The sequence below is a fragment of the Falco biarmicus genome, chromosome 3 (assembly GCF_023638135.1).
Source record: "Falco biarmicus isolate bFalBia1 chromosome 3, bFalBia1.pri, whole genome shotgun sequence".
In the NCBI taxonomy this organism is placed as follows: Eukaryota; Metazoa; Chordata; class Aves; order Falconiformes; family Falconidae; genus Falco; species Falco biarmicus.
Window position 1 is genome coordinate 55,834,828 of NC_079290.1, and position 15,649 is coordinate 55,850,476.

General features: G+C 42.4%; 1 protein-coding gene across 1 annotated transcript; it reads right to left on the reverse strand.

The window, feature by feature from the left end:
- Positions 1-360: 360 nt before the first annotated feature.
- LOC130146526 (histamine H3 receptor-like) lies at positions 361-15,114 on the reverse strand. The gene is made up of 3 exons (XM_056332742.1): positions 13,990-15,114; positions 10,582-10,748; positions 361-8,884 (listed from the first exon to the last, which is right to left on the reverse strand). Exons 1-3 carry the CDS (start codon positions 14,276-14,278, stop codon positions 8,102-8,104), a joined length of 1,239 nt encoding a protein of 412 aa, XP_056188717.1. The 5' UTR covers positions 14,279-15,114; the 3' UTR covers positions 361-8,101.
- Between the last annotated feature and the right edge of the window lie 535 nt (positions 15,115-15,649).

Genomic DNA, 15,649 nt, shown 5'->3' on the forward strand with positions numbered 1-15,649 from the left:
ACATCCAAAGAAGTCTGCTAGGTATCTCTGTGGTAATTGATTCAGCTGATCTTCAGTTAGTCCTTCACAGCATCTAAGAAATTATGAGAGAAGAGACATTCAGATACAGCTCAAGATCTTTACCTAAACCAGAGGGGGTTTGCCTGTTTGCTGTTTTAATAGGCAACTACTTACTTTCCCTTACATCCCCCATTCGGCTCAGGCTTTTCCTTTCTACCTTTCAAGATCAGTGTGGTTCAAGCAGAACTACAGCAATTCAACAAGTTACATTCGGATGCGCCAGAAGTCTACATATGCTAGTCTATGTGTCCTTTATTCATCCATCAAAAAAATATGTATATTTATCCATTGGAGCACTGGTACATAAAATGCATTTTATTGCTCAATATTCCAGGTCAAAAGTTAAAAAAAGTAAACAATATTTTTGCTGAATTAGGAGTAGCAAAACTCCCCTGGAGCTGACCAATAGTACTGGCTCCAGCATCCCAGTGCAGCAGGAACAATGCACACAAACACCCCTCAAACAGAGCTACAGTTTTGGTGTCATTCTCCTCCCACCTCCCAGTGTCACTGGAAAACCAAAGTCCTATCAATACGAGTGTCAGTAAAACCACTGATCTCAGCCTGTGAGCCCAATCAAATTGGACATGAGTTTTTTTCCCTAATAAGCCCTGTCCTGCTCAGCAAGGGACCAGAAGAAACCTCCTTGACTCAATCTGAAAACTCATTGCCCTCTCCGAGTTGGTCGTGGGTTTATTATATGTTTTAAATGACAAAGCGGCTCCTCAGCTCAGCATCAAATGTTTTTGCAGGTCTAATACCTTGGTGATTTGCTCTCCATGCTGGCTCCCTAATGGAGTTCAGGTCTCTCTTTTAAGGCTCAAAAGCTGCAGTAAGTTTAATCCAAGCCTCCTGCTTTTCCTCCCTGTGCTTATGTGCCCTCCCACAATACCAAGGAGCAACAAGCCTAGTGACTTCACAAGAAATAATTTGCACAGAGAGCAGGGCCTAAGCTCTGGACATGGCAAGAATCTCTGAAGGAAATTAAAGCTCCTTTTTGCCTCGATTTTGTTTCAAACTCTCCTTTCTTCAGTCTCTTATATGTACAGGTTCAAGTAGCAAGGGAGACATAAGCCTGCATATTAGGTGGGAAGAATATTACAAAAGATAATATTGCCATTCCTTATAAAAAAACCCCAACAAACACAACAAGCATTTACATACAGCTCCTCAAAGGACTCTTTCCTGTTCCTCCGGCATGGTGGAGAGGAAGGGTGCAACCCCAGCTGTGAGGCTGTCAAAGGAGGCGAGTCAGAGGCCAGCGCTGTTTGCTTCTGGCGGGATACACGTAGCCCGGTGGTCTGGTGCAAAGGGGCAGCTGCCCAGGCAGAAGACAGCAAAGGAACCTGGTGTATAATAATGAAAAAACTAACCAGTGCTTTCTGACGGGAACCAGTGTGAACAACCCGCAGATAGAAAACAGAAAATAAACAGTGTGCTTGTCAGTATAATGCCAGAAAAGCCGGACAGTTAATTAGCCTGAAATAGTAATAGTAGAACAATTTGGAAATTAATTGATCTGCATACACCAGAAATTGTTACTGAAATACAAATAATGCAAACAGTTAAACTCCAGAGGCTATACCCATTAACTTCCATGGCATTATTCCAGAAATTAATTTGGCTCATGTCCTATAACACAGGCATTTGCACTGACACACTGTCTTTGTATATATGTGAGGACTGACTGTACTTGCAGTCAGCTGTCAAAAGCAGCAGAATAAGTTGAATGTAAATGTCTCAGCAGGAAACCACACTAATTTCAACAGTTACGGGCAGTTTCCCCCATACAAAAGAGCTAAAGTTGCTAAGGCCCTTGGCACGCCAGGGAAAGCAATGGAACTGAGATCTGTCCCTCTGGGGAAGCCCCTCTGCCCCAAAAGCCCAGCTGAGCAGATCCCCTTGAAGTTGTCTACCATACCGATCAGGCAAAGTCTGACTCCATTCTAGTTGGGCGCAACTTTGCTAAAGTCGCTGGAGGTTTACCAAGACAGCCAGGCTAAAGCTCTGATCTGTAGAAAACGACTGAGAAACATATCCAAGTACCGATACCCAAAGCCTTCATCACTGCTTTCAGCTGACCCAAAAGCAAGCTGCTGACAAAAGCAGAGCTGTCACCTCTTCTGTTACACCAGCAGCTAGTGCTTCTGTGCTTGTGTGATAAATTCACCCTAAACTAACCAATCAAACAGAAAATTGTTACAGACTGACTGTCCTGTGCAGCTGCACAAGCCCTCGCCCAGGCCAGCAGTGGGGCAGGACTGCGGGGCCGGGAGCAGCAGCCACAGCAGGACGGGTAGGAGGGATGGGACAGCTTTTAGAGCAGCACTCCGCAGTTAGAATAGTTTAAAGAAATCGTGAGAACAAAGCCTTTTATATCAGAGGAGAGGGCACATTTTTTCAATGAGCCAAGGCTGAGGACTTGCTCCCAGCTCAGCAGGACTCTCCTCTTCCACAGGCGATGTAAGGCTCTGCTTTAAATGCAGAGCACAGGGTGATTTCTGCGCAGGGCAACTTAGGAAGAAGTCCTGCACTGATTTATGATTATCTGCATGACTAAAATCTTCTTTTCTTTGCCAGGGTAATAAGTCCTTCCTCTAACATTTTCGTAAATATTAGATGCAATGTAACACATTCGGTGTAATTTTTAGCAGAAAGATGCCGGTGTCATATTCATATCATACAGGATTGTGCGTATTAATGGCACCTTTTGAAAAACCCACGGATTTGCAAGGTTTAAAAATACCGTGTAGCACTAGTGACACCTGCAGGAGCATCTCAGTTGGAACAGCGAGAGGAAAATGCCAAAACTAAGGCTTCTGTGAGAAGCTATGATAAGGAAAAGCAGCAGATGCACTCACAGCACCTGCCTTCACAAGTGTACCCGGGGATGAACAGGCCCTCTCAACTGCTGTCTCAGGGGATTAAGTCAGACCCCTCCTCTAAATCACCCTCTGGAGGAGCTTCTCATTTAGTTGGCACTGCAGATGGTTGGGGAAAGCTGGCCTCCTGCTTTACAAGGCACGTACACAGCAGTGAGACTGTCCTCCTTCCTAGGAGTGAGAAATGTGAGCTTCAGGGGGAGGTCGTGTGGCTTCCTGGGTCAGAGCTAGGTATGGTGACCAAGAGACACCAGTGGGAAGAGGACAAACAAATCATTGTACCTTGTCCTACAGAAAACAGGGAAAGGGAGCAGCTGATATTTTAATGTTTCCATAGCTTGAGAAAGCACATCAGTGAAGTGTCACTGTTAGTTATATTAAGTCTCATTGCAACTCATAGGTCTAACGAATGCTCTTCTTTAAAGATAGAGTGATAAGGGAGAGTTCCTACCAAAATAAAAGCACACCCAAGATACAAACGTCAGGCAGAGCTGTTTAACAGGGAAAGAAAACGAGTACACAAACGAACGAAGATCAGAGCACTGTGCAAACATCTAAAGGCAAGAAAGTTTGATACAGCATGAAGTATAGTAAAAAGATCCTGAAAAAAAGGCTTGAAGGGAAAAGTCTTGAGAGGGCAATACCTAGATTTAGTAATGTAAGGAAGGAGATAGTCTCTTTTTTCATTTCCCCTCTGTTCAAGAAAGCAGTCTATTCTGCACAGTAAAAATTGAACTTTGCCTTCATCCTCTCTCAACATATGATGCTGTTCCAGTTTTATCATATACAAATCCAGCCACTCTACTATAGAACACTTCACCCTATTTACACTAGGGGTGTAACTCTACTTCATTAACACTACAATTAAAACATTGTTTTTAAATTAAATGCACACAAGTAGAAAACAAGACCAAAGAGGAATTGGGTTTTTCTGGTCTGGATACATATGTTGTGTTTCTTTGCTTAAAGTGTCTTCATTTCTGATCTTGGTCGATTATTTTTTTAAACACTTTGTCTTGAATAAAAATTTTGCATTTTACATCATGTTTAACCTAAGTTTTCAAAACCCTTACAAAATACTGTGCCAGAACCTCCACAACATCAAAAGGAATCAGCTATGATTGCTTGTATTTGTTGGGAACACAGGCTGTTAGGTTTTGGCATTTGTGAGATAAGGCAGCAGTGTCATTTTAGAAATACTAGGGATGAGACCTGTTCTGAAGCGATGATGTGCAAGAACCCTGTGTTCTACCCCAGAATGACACCAGCCTAACAGCAATTAGGCTACGACTGGTGAAGTTTGCAAAGTTTGCATAAGGTAAGAGGAGGTATTTATAGTTGTCTTAGACTGCTAAACAACAGGTTTTTCAATCTCTGTGTAGATGTCTTAAAAAGAAAGATGCTTTTACGGTACAGGAAATGAGAAAGAAAAAGGTGGTGTAAGTGAGAACAGGTCTGTGATAGATTTAGTGGAAAAGCTGTACCAATATCCCTAGGGAACTCTCAAGCAGGGCACACAGAAATATGTGTCACAGCAAATCTATGGACACTACAACAATATGGAGGAACACGAACTACCTGATGCAAAATGGGAAACCAGGTACTGTAGGAATATGAGAAATGGGGAGACTGTAAGGAAAAAAAAAACAGCTTTGAAGGATGCAGTTGAAAGGAAGACTGATACAACAATGAAGTATTAGGATAGCACTGATAAAAAAAATAAAAGGAAAGGGTGGGATCTGGAATTGTTTTGGGGAAAAAAGGACAAAAGATGCTTGGCAGGCAGAGCTAAGAACCTCCTGGGGAGCCCCTGATCAGACTGGATTTGCTCTACTCGTGTGATTCCTTTTCTGAGGGACAAGTGATACCACAGATTATGCCACTATAGGTGACTTCAGTTCCCCAGGTATGGCTGGGGGAGAACATGACACAAACAGGAGGTGACAAGCTGGGTCTAAGGCCAATCTCAGAAGTCCAGTCAAAACGTCAAAAAAGATGCAAAAGGCAGAGCTGAGAGCAGCCTAAAGGCACCCATGTAGCTCAAGCCAGGACCACCCCAGCCCAACGGTGCTCTAGCGCCCAAGGTTGATGTCAGGGGTGGGAGTCCAGTTGAGGATGGTTGTGGCAGTTAAGGACTATTGGACACCCACAAGGCCCTCACACAAACAGCAATAAAACTCAATTGTCCTTGACTAAGATTTGCTCAGCAAGAGGTTCTTCATCAGTTCTTTTGTCAGAGCCCAAAGAAGATATTTTATGAATGACTATGCTGTTGTTCAGTAATTAAACTAAAAAGCCATGTCTCCAGAATTCAGACAGATTCCTCCTAAAAAGCATGACAGTTTATTCAACTTTAGCTTTTGCTCTTAGACACACATCTGAATTTTGTTTATAAAAGCTTTTTCTTTACACATTTTCATAGCAATTTTCAAGTAAATTCTGTACTTCAAAGTAAAGTTTTACTCTGGTAATTTGAAACAGTTGTTTGTTTTTTTTTTTTTTTAATGTGTAAGAAAGTCAGGAACTTGCCTGGGCACTTTCAATTACCAAATGATGCCTATGTGAAAAGTCCCTTACGGTTCTGTCAATCCAAGGGAGAAGTGAAATTTGCAACTGACAGCAGTATCACTTTCCCCTCTAACCAGCGCCCTTAGTGATGCCTTTCATCAGCATGGACCCCATGACATGGTTTGCAGGACCTGCACTGACCATGAGCTCCGATCAGGTGTAAGGAGACTTTTATGTCATCAGCACTTAGGTCAGTAGTGCAGCTTAGTTGTGCAAATTCCACAGGGACTCATGGTCCACAAGAACCTTCTTGGACTAAACCTTCCCTCTGACAGTTCCCAATACTTCTGCTGCCTGGCTGAAGGATAAGGAGCACAATGTAGAGAGATCCTGTGTCTTTCTTTGCTGGAAATAACTTCTACATCAGGAGAATAAAAAAAAACTAATCTAGCCCCTCACCTAAAACAATCCATTTTTCTTGCCCATCAGCTTCTTTCTTCCTTCTCTCTCCTACCAACAATAGCTCACAGAGAGTGAGGGAGACAAGTGCAACTAGATTCCCAACTTATTTCCCGGTGCAGTTGCAAAGGGTGCCAGAAATAAGGCAGAGGTATTACTGAAATATCTGCCCATGCTCCCAAAACCAAGTTTACATCAAAAAGCACTGTCCAGTTACAGTAATTATCTGTCAACTTCTAACAAGCCCAAATGGAGGCAGCATTACATGTTCCACTGCTCCTCAGAGGAGCTTGGTGTCTGCTCGGCATCTTGGTTCAACTACTTCAACTTGCTTTTCCTAGGCCTTGCACAGGGCACTGCTGCAGACTTCATGAGGTCTCAGGCTGTTTAAAAAGGAGTCCCTGTTGATGCCAGCATTCAGCTGTTGTTCTGGCCTGTACCAACCAGTTCTGGCAGAGACCAGGCTGGTATGAGAAGCAAGCAAAAGATGGGAGCAAGGAAAAGGAACAATAAAAAACCCCTAACATGTCATAGATACAAGAGTATGTGTCCTTATCTACACAAGGCAATGAGTTAAATTTGTAGGTATCTTTTTGATAAGCTAACCAGAATGAGATCTTTCACTCTCTATCGCTAACACTATCAAAAGCATGTCTTATAAAGCATTAAGGAGCTATTTGCTCTTAAAGCTGACACAAAAGTATTTGTTTGCACATGTTCAACATTACTGACTCTACAGGTTGCATTTTAGAAGAATGACAAAAGCTTTGCAGGGTAAAACCGATACACGCTGCACTTAAAACAGATGGGTGTAGTGGACTTCTGTGTTTTGTGTCCTGACCTGCTTTGCATATATCTGTTGAATTTTAGCAGCAATTACAAGCCCAACTCATTGGCCAAGATCCTATAATGCTAGGTGCTGTTTAGGCATCACCTAAAAAGATTGCATCTAGTTTAAATAACAAACCAGAAGTGCATTCAGAGAAAACTGGAGAGGAGGTAGAAAAGCCAATATGCTTTTGTAAACCTCCCAGTTACACCATAGGTTTCAGAAGTTTACATTTTAGATTCTGCTAGTCCAAAAAGAAATGTATCAGGGGAAAAAAAAAAAAAAGATCAAAGGAAATTATGATGGGCTAGAGTCTGTAGAAGGAAAGAACTTTTCACCTCAACAGCTGAGTATGACAGTGGAACAAGAACAGGTTGGGCTAGAAAATTATCTGGTCTGTCTGGAGACGATGCCAACAGAAGTACTTCTTCTTGCTGTATTTGTCATAATGCAGTTTATTATTAGTGATTAGACAGTCAAATAAGGGCTGTGTCCCTGGCCATCATTCTCCTGACACTGAACTCATGTTTATGTTTCCATCTGCCTGTTCAAGAACGAACCTTCTTCCTCAGCACTTCATACCTGAATCTTGGGCAAGTTTATTCCCAAAAGGCTGACTACCCATCAGTGTTTCCTAACATTTAAAAACTTTAAAAATATCAACATTGAGATTCTTCCCGCTAAGTTTTTTTTTCTTAAAAGTTATATATTCCTTTCACGTTTTCATTGCATTATGTTATTTTCTGTTCATATGTTGTGTCCCATGATTAACATCTTCAGCAGAGAACACCTTCACTTGAGTTTTTAAAATAGTCCCTGTATTCCCCTGATGTCTGAACATCCTTGGTGAAAGGAAGTAATCCTGCTATGTGCCTGACAACGAAAGTCATAGCTTAACTGGATGTTTTACGATAAGGAAAAAAATTCTTCTGAATGTACTACAAACTATTCAAAAGAAATACAATAGAGAAGATAATAATTTTAGAATACTATTGACCTTATGGCAAATACCTACCTTTACTGTATTTTTAACTACTACCACTCATGAACATAAATGTAAGTTGTACTGCAATTGACGATAGTATCTTCAACAACCAGAATGAAGATAATGTGGATTGACTGCTAGGGAAAGACAGACAGAGGGAATATCCCTTAACTGGCCCGTTGAAATAGCTGGAAAAAAGTACACAAAATTGAGCCTGCATGTCTGTCTGAAGGAGGACATATTTCATGAAGGCTTATCTAGGTTTTCTAACCAAACTAATTTCCTTGAAGAGACTAATTCTGATTTCAAACTGTGGCTACTTACATCCTCATCCAGCTCCTCTTGAGTCTTTTTTTTTTTTTTTTTTCATTTTTCCTTCTAGAAAGAACCTAATCTCAATGTTGCAAACTTTTTGGGACATAATATATTCATGAAAGCCATTCGAAATTTAACATGACAGAGAGGGTAGAGAAATGGGTTCAGAGAGGAATTGATCCACAAAAGCCAAAAGGTTGTTTCATACAAGGAGCTATGGATGCACTTCCCTTGACAGGCCCCACGAATAATCATCAGTAAAGTGTACGGGGCCCAGCAAATGGCAAACACACACACAATTATGGCAAGCGACTTTGCTATTTTCTTGTCCTGCTGCAGTTTTGACCCAGTTCTTGAACGGAAAGAAACAGAAAAGTCCTTTTTGAGAGCTGTGGGGCTGGTTTGTGTTGGAGATGGGCGGTTAGCCATCACTGCTGGTCTCCATGACCTTCTTAATGACGAAACACTGTCCTCTGCTTCCGACTGAGACGATGCTTCTGGCCTTGGCAAGAAGCAAAATCTCCAGGACAAGCTGCTGCTCCTTGGAGGCTCACAGTCCTGCGTGCTGCCGTGCCGCTGGCGCCTCTGGATACTGTGGAAGATGTGCACGTTGAAGTAGGTCACCGAGAGCAGCGGCACAAAGAACTCCAGGGTGGACGCGCACAAGAGAAAGTACCAGTTGTCAAAGAACTCGGCGTAGCACTGATCCGGCGCTACCACGCTGTGTCCGGCCACGTGCTCCCAAAAGAGGATCGCTGGGCAGTAGAGAAGGAAGGCAAAGACCCAGGTGGCCACCATCTTGATGACAGGGTTGGATGTTATTCCCTGCCGGGCTCTGTAAGATACCTGCGAAGGAAGAAAAGAAGGTGGTCACACCTGTAGATAAGTTTTAGAACCAAGAAAAGCAGCAGGAGAGGAACTCATCAGAGTGCTGGTAATTTAGAGCTGCAAATACACAGATCGGCTGAAGCTCATCCAAGTATGTTTAATTCATCGGTGTTGGCATAACATAGGGGTGTCTCTCTATAGGCTAATGTAACTGTGCTAGGGTCCTGGTCCAGGTGATGAAATGTGATCATCCATCAGTACCTATAATTTGGTATGCCCTGTTGGAGACACCTGTGGTCCTGAAGTGCCAGAATAATTAACATTGTATAGTTTTTCAGAGCATGACTCTCATTCAATGACAACTGCATTGCTTTTTACAGCATTTTACAAGTAGGACTATATGCCTCACAGTGGTCAACAGAAAATGTGTCACATATTTAACACCCCCCTTTGGGAACATTATTTATTGCATACTTCATGAGGAGGTAGGAATAGATTCCAGCTCTGCAATGCAGCCTTTAGCTGATGAAACCACAAAATCATCCCTTTTCCCCCCACTACAGGGCCAGTACATATCTTCCACTACATGTGGCAAACAGACAAATACATAGTATCTCACATCCTGCTCCATCCCTTTCACGGGAGGACAGGGTGAACATGTAATTCTGGGAGCTTAGACATCCAACTGAAAAAACAAAAGGTTGAGTTAATGTCATTAAGGACTATCATACAAATGCCCATAGGTCTTAATTAATTTGTGCTCTGAATTTTGTGCTTTGTAAATACCGAATCTTTCGCTTTCCAGTGTAATGTTTCTTACATATGATATGTTTTGGTGTTTGATTGCCCAGAATTTTTCCTTAAAATGAAACAAAATAACATAGAATAGTAAAATGTAATAAAAAGGTGATTATTAGAAGAAAAATAACTATAATTAACAAAAATAAAATTTAAATTCTTTCATACAACATTATGTTGACACTTTCATACATCACCAAGGGGTAGGAATGTTTAGCTCTCCCTGACATTTCCCTGCCACTCAAGCTAACTGTGTGGCTAGTGAGAAATGCTGGCCTCCATCCTTAGCATGAACCAAGAGATAAAGCACACATATGGTGTGTGGGATGCTCTGCAGAAAGCAGAGACATAAGTGTATCTGAAGTTTGGGGTTCTGTTCCAGGCCCTGAGGGGAGTTTATTGCCACATGTCCACAGACAGTCGCTGCAGTCTGCTTCTTGTCCTACTCTCTGCCCTGTTTGTTCTTGCTCCCAATCTTCTCCAGGACCATTCAGGACCATGTTTCAGGTCACTACCCTAGCCCCACTGCCTTTTCCTTCCATGCCTGATTTGAGGTCCAAACCCAAATCCAGCTTATTTTGAATTTCCTCTTTCCTTGGCCCCTTTTTACCAGCCTCCTGCCTTACCCTTTTCACCCGTCATCCTCCTTTCCCTCAAGCAGTAGCACAACACCAACCTGCAGCAGCAGTCGTGAGAACAGCCCTGTTTGACCGGCTCTGGGCTGGAGCATGCTCAGTGCAGGATACTCACCACATCTAGCTGCAAATATCTAATAATTTCCACATACCAGCATATTTTTGAGGGCTATTATCTCAATTAAATTTGGGCTTTTACTCACCAACATGGGAATGGTTGGTGAATATAACCCTCCAATGATCTTGCAACAAAATCAGAGAAGCTATAAACAGGGTACTTACAGCTTTAGTAACGGAGAGGAAACGGTCATAGCTGATAAGAACAATGTTAAACACTGAAGCTGTGCACAGGAGATAGTCCATAACTAGCCAGAGCTTGCACAGGCCTCTTCCCAAGTGCCATTTCCCTGTCAGGCTGTAAGGGATGTAGAGAGGCATGCAGAACGCACCTATGGAAAGCAACCACAAAGACACCATATGGTTCATATAGATTGCTAACGGTACTCCTGGAAGCAGAGAGAGACACTATTCTGGTACTTGGCTAAAAAAATAAATATATATATTAAGGTGAATATGTAATTTATGTACAGAATTCTTACATTCTCATGAAATCTGACAGTGACTTTATGTATTAAATCTTAGTGAATTTATATATACTGATTATTGGGAATAAGTTCAAGGTAAATCAGCAAAGAACGATCTGCTGAGGAAGAAAACTGCAGTCTAACCAACTTAAGAGTCTCTAAAGGTATATGATCAGTGCTGCAGCATATTTGCACTGTGTTGCACTTTAACATGTAACCTCATCACTGTATACTCTAGTTTTTTATCTGTGTTAGAATTTCCCCCAAAACACATCTACAGATGTTGCTAATGTCGGTTATTATTGTGAGATCGGTTAGTGTGTGTAAGCTAGAGGCAATAGGTTGGACAGTGTCATGGTTTAACCCCAGCCAGCAACTCAGTACCACGCAGCTGCTGGAAAAAGGTAAAACCCGTGGATTGAGATAAGAACTGTTTAATAACTGAAAAAAAGTAAAATATAATACTACTAGTAATGAAAGTAATGAAAAGGGAGATAACAAATAGAGAAAGGGGAATAAAACTTAATAACAAAACCTCAAGCAATTGTACAATTCAATTGCTCATTACCCACTGACTGATGCCCGGCCAGTCCTCAAGCACCGATCTGCCCCCCTGGCCAACTTTCCCTGTATACACATATATAAGTACACTGAACCATGTATACTGAGCATGACATCATATGGTATGGGATATTGGGGTTGGGGTCAGCTGTCCTGGCTGTGTCCCCTCCCAGCTTGTGTGCCCCTCCAGCCCTCTCGCTGGCAGGGCCTGAGAAACTGAGAAGTCCTGGACTTCATATAAATACTACTTAGCAACAGCTAAAAGCAATTGACATTATTCTCATACTAAATCCCAAACACAGCATTGTACCAGCTACTAGGAAAAAAAAAATAACTCTATCCCAGCCAAAACCAGGACAGACACTCTGCATGGTGTCTGGAAACATCTTGTACCAGTGTCAGAGCAGACACAGCAGAGGTACGAAACCCTCTCCCCTTCCCCAGCTGTTTTAATCTCATGTTTGTTCTCCAGCTGAGATTAACTCCAGAACTATATTTTGGTTTGTTATGTTTGTTTTTTTGTCAAAAAGGACTTCCACTGAAGTACTTTTATAAGAAAGTCATGTTTGTGGTTTATTTTTAAGCCAGCAACTTCTTCATTTTACCACTAATATGATTGCAAAGGTATGGTGCAATATCTGATACTACATTCCTGAAAATGCTGATCTATGAGAGACAAACAGAAAACTACATGCAGCTTCAAGATCCATTTTAAACTCCTCAGATTATTCTTTTCTTAATATGTCCATCAAGATCTTAGAAGTTACTAAGCATATCTAGGCTGATACGGCCCACTGACAATAAATCTCTGGGCAATGCACTGACGGTCTTGTCAACAGGGAAAAGCATACAGAACCTTCAATACTGATGGCTTGTTTTAACATACACCTTAAATACAGGCGACATCCTTTTGTACAAAGTATTCATTTTTCATAGTCGCCGGTGACAGCTACTGCTCTTATCAACTTCAATGGGATTGATGTTTGGCACCATGTCAAAAAGTAATGACTGCTTTTAGCTATGAATACAGATGCAAAAACCAGGTTTTAAGCATTTATATTTGCAACTATTCTCCTTTTTCCTAATCAGTGGATGCAAAAGACACAATTCACATGCCTGGAAAGATGACAGCCTTCTAAGAAATTTAAAAAATACCACAGCAGCTTCAGAAAATAAAGCATTTTCTGACTGATCCCAGAGGCAGTGTCTTAGATTTATATGGTCTATAGGCCAGCATAACACCGATACCAATCATTTCCTCTTGGTGAATTTAAGACTCTATAAGGCACCAGCCAGAAACAAGAACTGATGGAGGAGGTAGACATTTAAATCTCTTGAGTAAACTGTAAGATAACTAGGAGAAACATTCTTTTGCAGAAGTCCTGTGCAATGCAATGGCAGCTCTAGCAAATTGCCTGCCTGAAGCAGGAAAGCAAAGGCTCCAGCACACGCATCATTTGGTTTCTGCCCCGTGGAGCGAGCCCAAGAATTAGGCACACAGGTTATAAATTACATAAATGGAGGGAAATCTTTAAAACTAAACTAATGCACTTCACTACACAGCACTGACAAAGGAATAGCAGTTAGCAGGGACAGTATTGCCAGAAGTGGAGTAGGTTGATGAGTGCTATTTTCCTCCACGTGATTCACTGGTTTCCGTGACTGTCCTGAAACGAAAGCCCTTGGGTGCAGAAATACCTCCTTGCTAGCCTCAAGTCAAGATGTTTGCTGGAACATCTGCCACAAGATCGTGGTCTTGTCAGGCTTTCTCTGATGCACTGGCTGTTTCCCTGGCCTGAACCCTGATGGAGTGCTGACAAGGCAGTCAGGCTTCTACCTCCTTGCCTGACACCAGCCACCAGGACTGGACCCATGGCACCTCCAGGCACCAGCTCTCCTGGACTTCTACAATGGCACTGGAAAGAGGGGACTAATAAGGAAAATAGATGGAAGATGCCAGCAGGCTGTTACTGGCATCAAACAATCCATTTGATCTATAACCTGCATTGAGCTGAAGGCAGTAAAAAGTCATAGTGGTAAAATGTTTTGTCATAGTGTAATACCCTGTGTGGAGAAGTTATTAATTTACCTGGACATGCCACAGATAGCTGAATAAGAACAGTTACACTGTCAAATATAAGGATGTTCTGAAGTGTGAGATGAACAATCTTACAGGAGGAGCAAAGGTAAATCATAAACTTTAGCAAACAACCTCTTCCCTTCGATTGGTACTCACATACAGTAAATTGCTCATTTTTCCTGAAACAACATTAGAAGTATTTATGTGGAAAAGGAGGCATTTGTCATTATAACTCATAACAGATATGTATACGTATATTAGTTATAATCTTCATTGTAACACACTTTGTGAAAACTTATAGGCTGCTAAAACACTTCACGCAGCTTCCACCATTCCTTACTCTTCCCCTAGACACACAGCCGGGAAACAGCTCTCTTAGAAGAAACCACCCAGAAAATCAACCCCGTTGCTTCTCCTAAGATTCCAAGGAAACCAAGAGGACATGCCTCCACAGCCGTGACTTACCCACTGCAAAGTCAGAAATGGCAAGATTGAGGAAGAAATAGTTACTCCGGTGCCTGAGGTTCCTGTCCATGATGAAAGCAAGGATCACCAGGATGTTCCCAAGGATGGTGACCAGAGCTAGCAACACCATGAGGAAAGCCAGCAGCACCAACACGCCCAGCGAAAACTCGGAGCTCGGGGGCTGTGTGGGCAAAGTCACGTTACAGCTGCCCGCTGTGTGCGGGGTTTCGGCGCTGCTGTTGTGCATGTTGCGTATCCAGGTCAGCTCAGCCTGGGGAGAAAATTGCATCTGGCAGAGTTATCCAAAAGGCTGAGACAAGTCTTTTCGTAGGCTGGGCTGAATATTGACACATCCAAAAAAATTCACAGTATCCAAATAACAGAGCACAAGTTTCCAGGGCCTGAAGTCTTTAATGTTCTTTGATCTGAATGCACCTATTGGCCTGAAAACAAAATCTATAAAATGACACCGCATAAGCAGCAGCAAGTGCACACTTCAACATAAATTATCTGTTTGTCTCCTGAATGCTGATCCTTATCTATTGAGGTCAGAAAAGTTAGTCTGAAAACAACTCTTCTAACAGTCAAGCACTTTGCATTGTGTAAGCATTTTTACACATTGAATTCTGCTGAAGCTAAAAACAGATCTCATTTTCACTTCCCCAGTGGTCAACAGGATTTAAATTATTACAATTCTATTTCTCTTACAGTAAAATATAGGCATTGTTGCACTTGCTGCTATACCACTTACTAAATTTTACAGTTAAGAGCAGATGTGTATTTCTTAATGCTGCTGGTTACAGAGCATTTTAAATCGTTATGCATAGCAGAAGCATCACCAATACATTTTCAGCTCATCCTAATCAAGCAAGTCCCACTCATCCTAATCAAGCAAGTCCAGCCCTAGGCACAGCAAACCAAATACTTGGACTTTGGAGGACTTTACAAGCGTGGCCCATCTAATCCTCCACTTCCCAAGTAATTCCAGGTAAGCTTCCACTCCACAAAGTGCCAAACCCATAGCCTTTTGCAGGGCTGAGAAGGTATATCCCTTCCTCATCACAATTTCATTTATTTTTGGTAAGAGTGCACAGAATTTGGCAGGCCCTGGCTGTGACTCATGCCTGCAGCTCACCAGCTCCGTAACACCACGGCACACCCCACGACCAGCTTTTTGGACTGCAGCCACAGTGATGGGTGCTTGAGAAGATGTAGGGCAAGAAACAAAGCAAGAGAGGGTGGACAAGATGTGCGGAGGAGAGGCTGCAGTGCTCTGATCCTGACTTAGGGAACAAAGGGAAATACATCATAAAGAGTAATTAAAGCAAAAGGTATGGGGCAACAGGAACAGAAGAGGCCTCAGGAACGATAAAATGTGGCAAACAGGCAGCTGCCTCAGGTGCACATGCACAAATGCAGCTGAGGAAACACCCAGGAGGAGCTAGAGCTCCTTGTGCAGTCACAAGTCCAGTGATATGGGTGACAGAGTGGCAGGAGTGTGTTGCAGAGCAGCCAGATCAGGGTGAGGGAGATGAAGTAGTCATCTTTAAGCAAGTCAAGGAAGCCTCTGGATCATAGACCCTGTTTCTTGTGTAGGACTTCTGTGTTCATGACATCTGCTGGAAGGGCAGCGTGGCAGGTACAAGCAGTCAACAATCCC

Coding starts and splice junctions, on each gene's coding strand:
- LOC130146526 (XM_056332742.1), bottom strand. CDS start 14,278: ATGCAATTTTCTCCCCAGGCTGAGCTGACCTGGATACGCAACATGCAC. Junction 10,749..13,989: donor CATTTCTGACTTTGCAGTGG/GTAAGTCACGGC, acceptor TGCTTTCCATAG/GTGCGTTCTGCATGCCTCTC. Junction 8,885..10,581: donor TCCTCTCCGTTACTAAAGCT/GTAAGTACCCTG, acceptor CTTCCTTCGCAG/GTATCTTACAGAGCCCGGCA.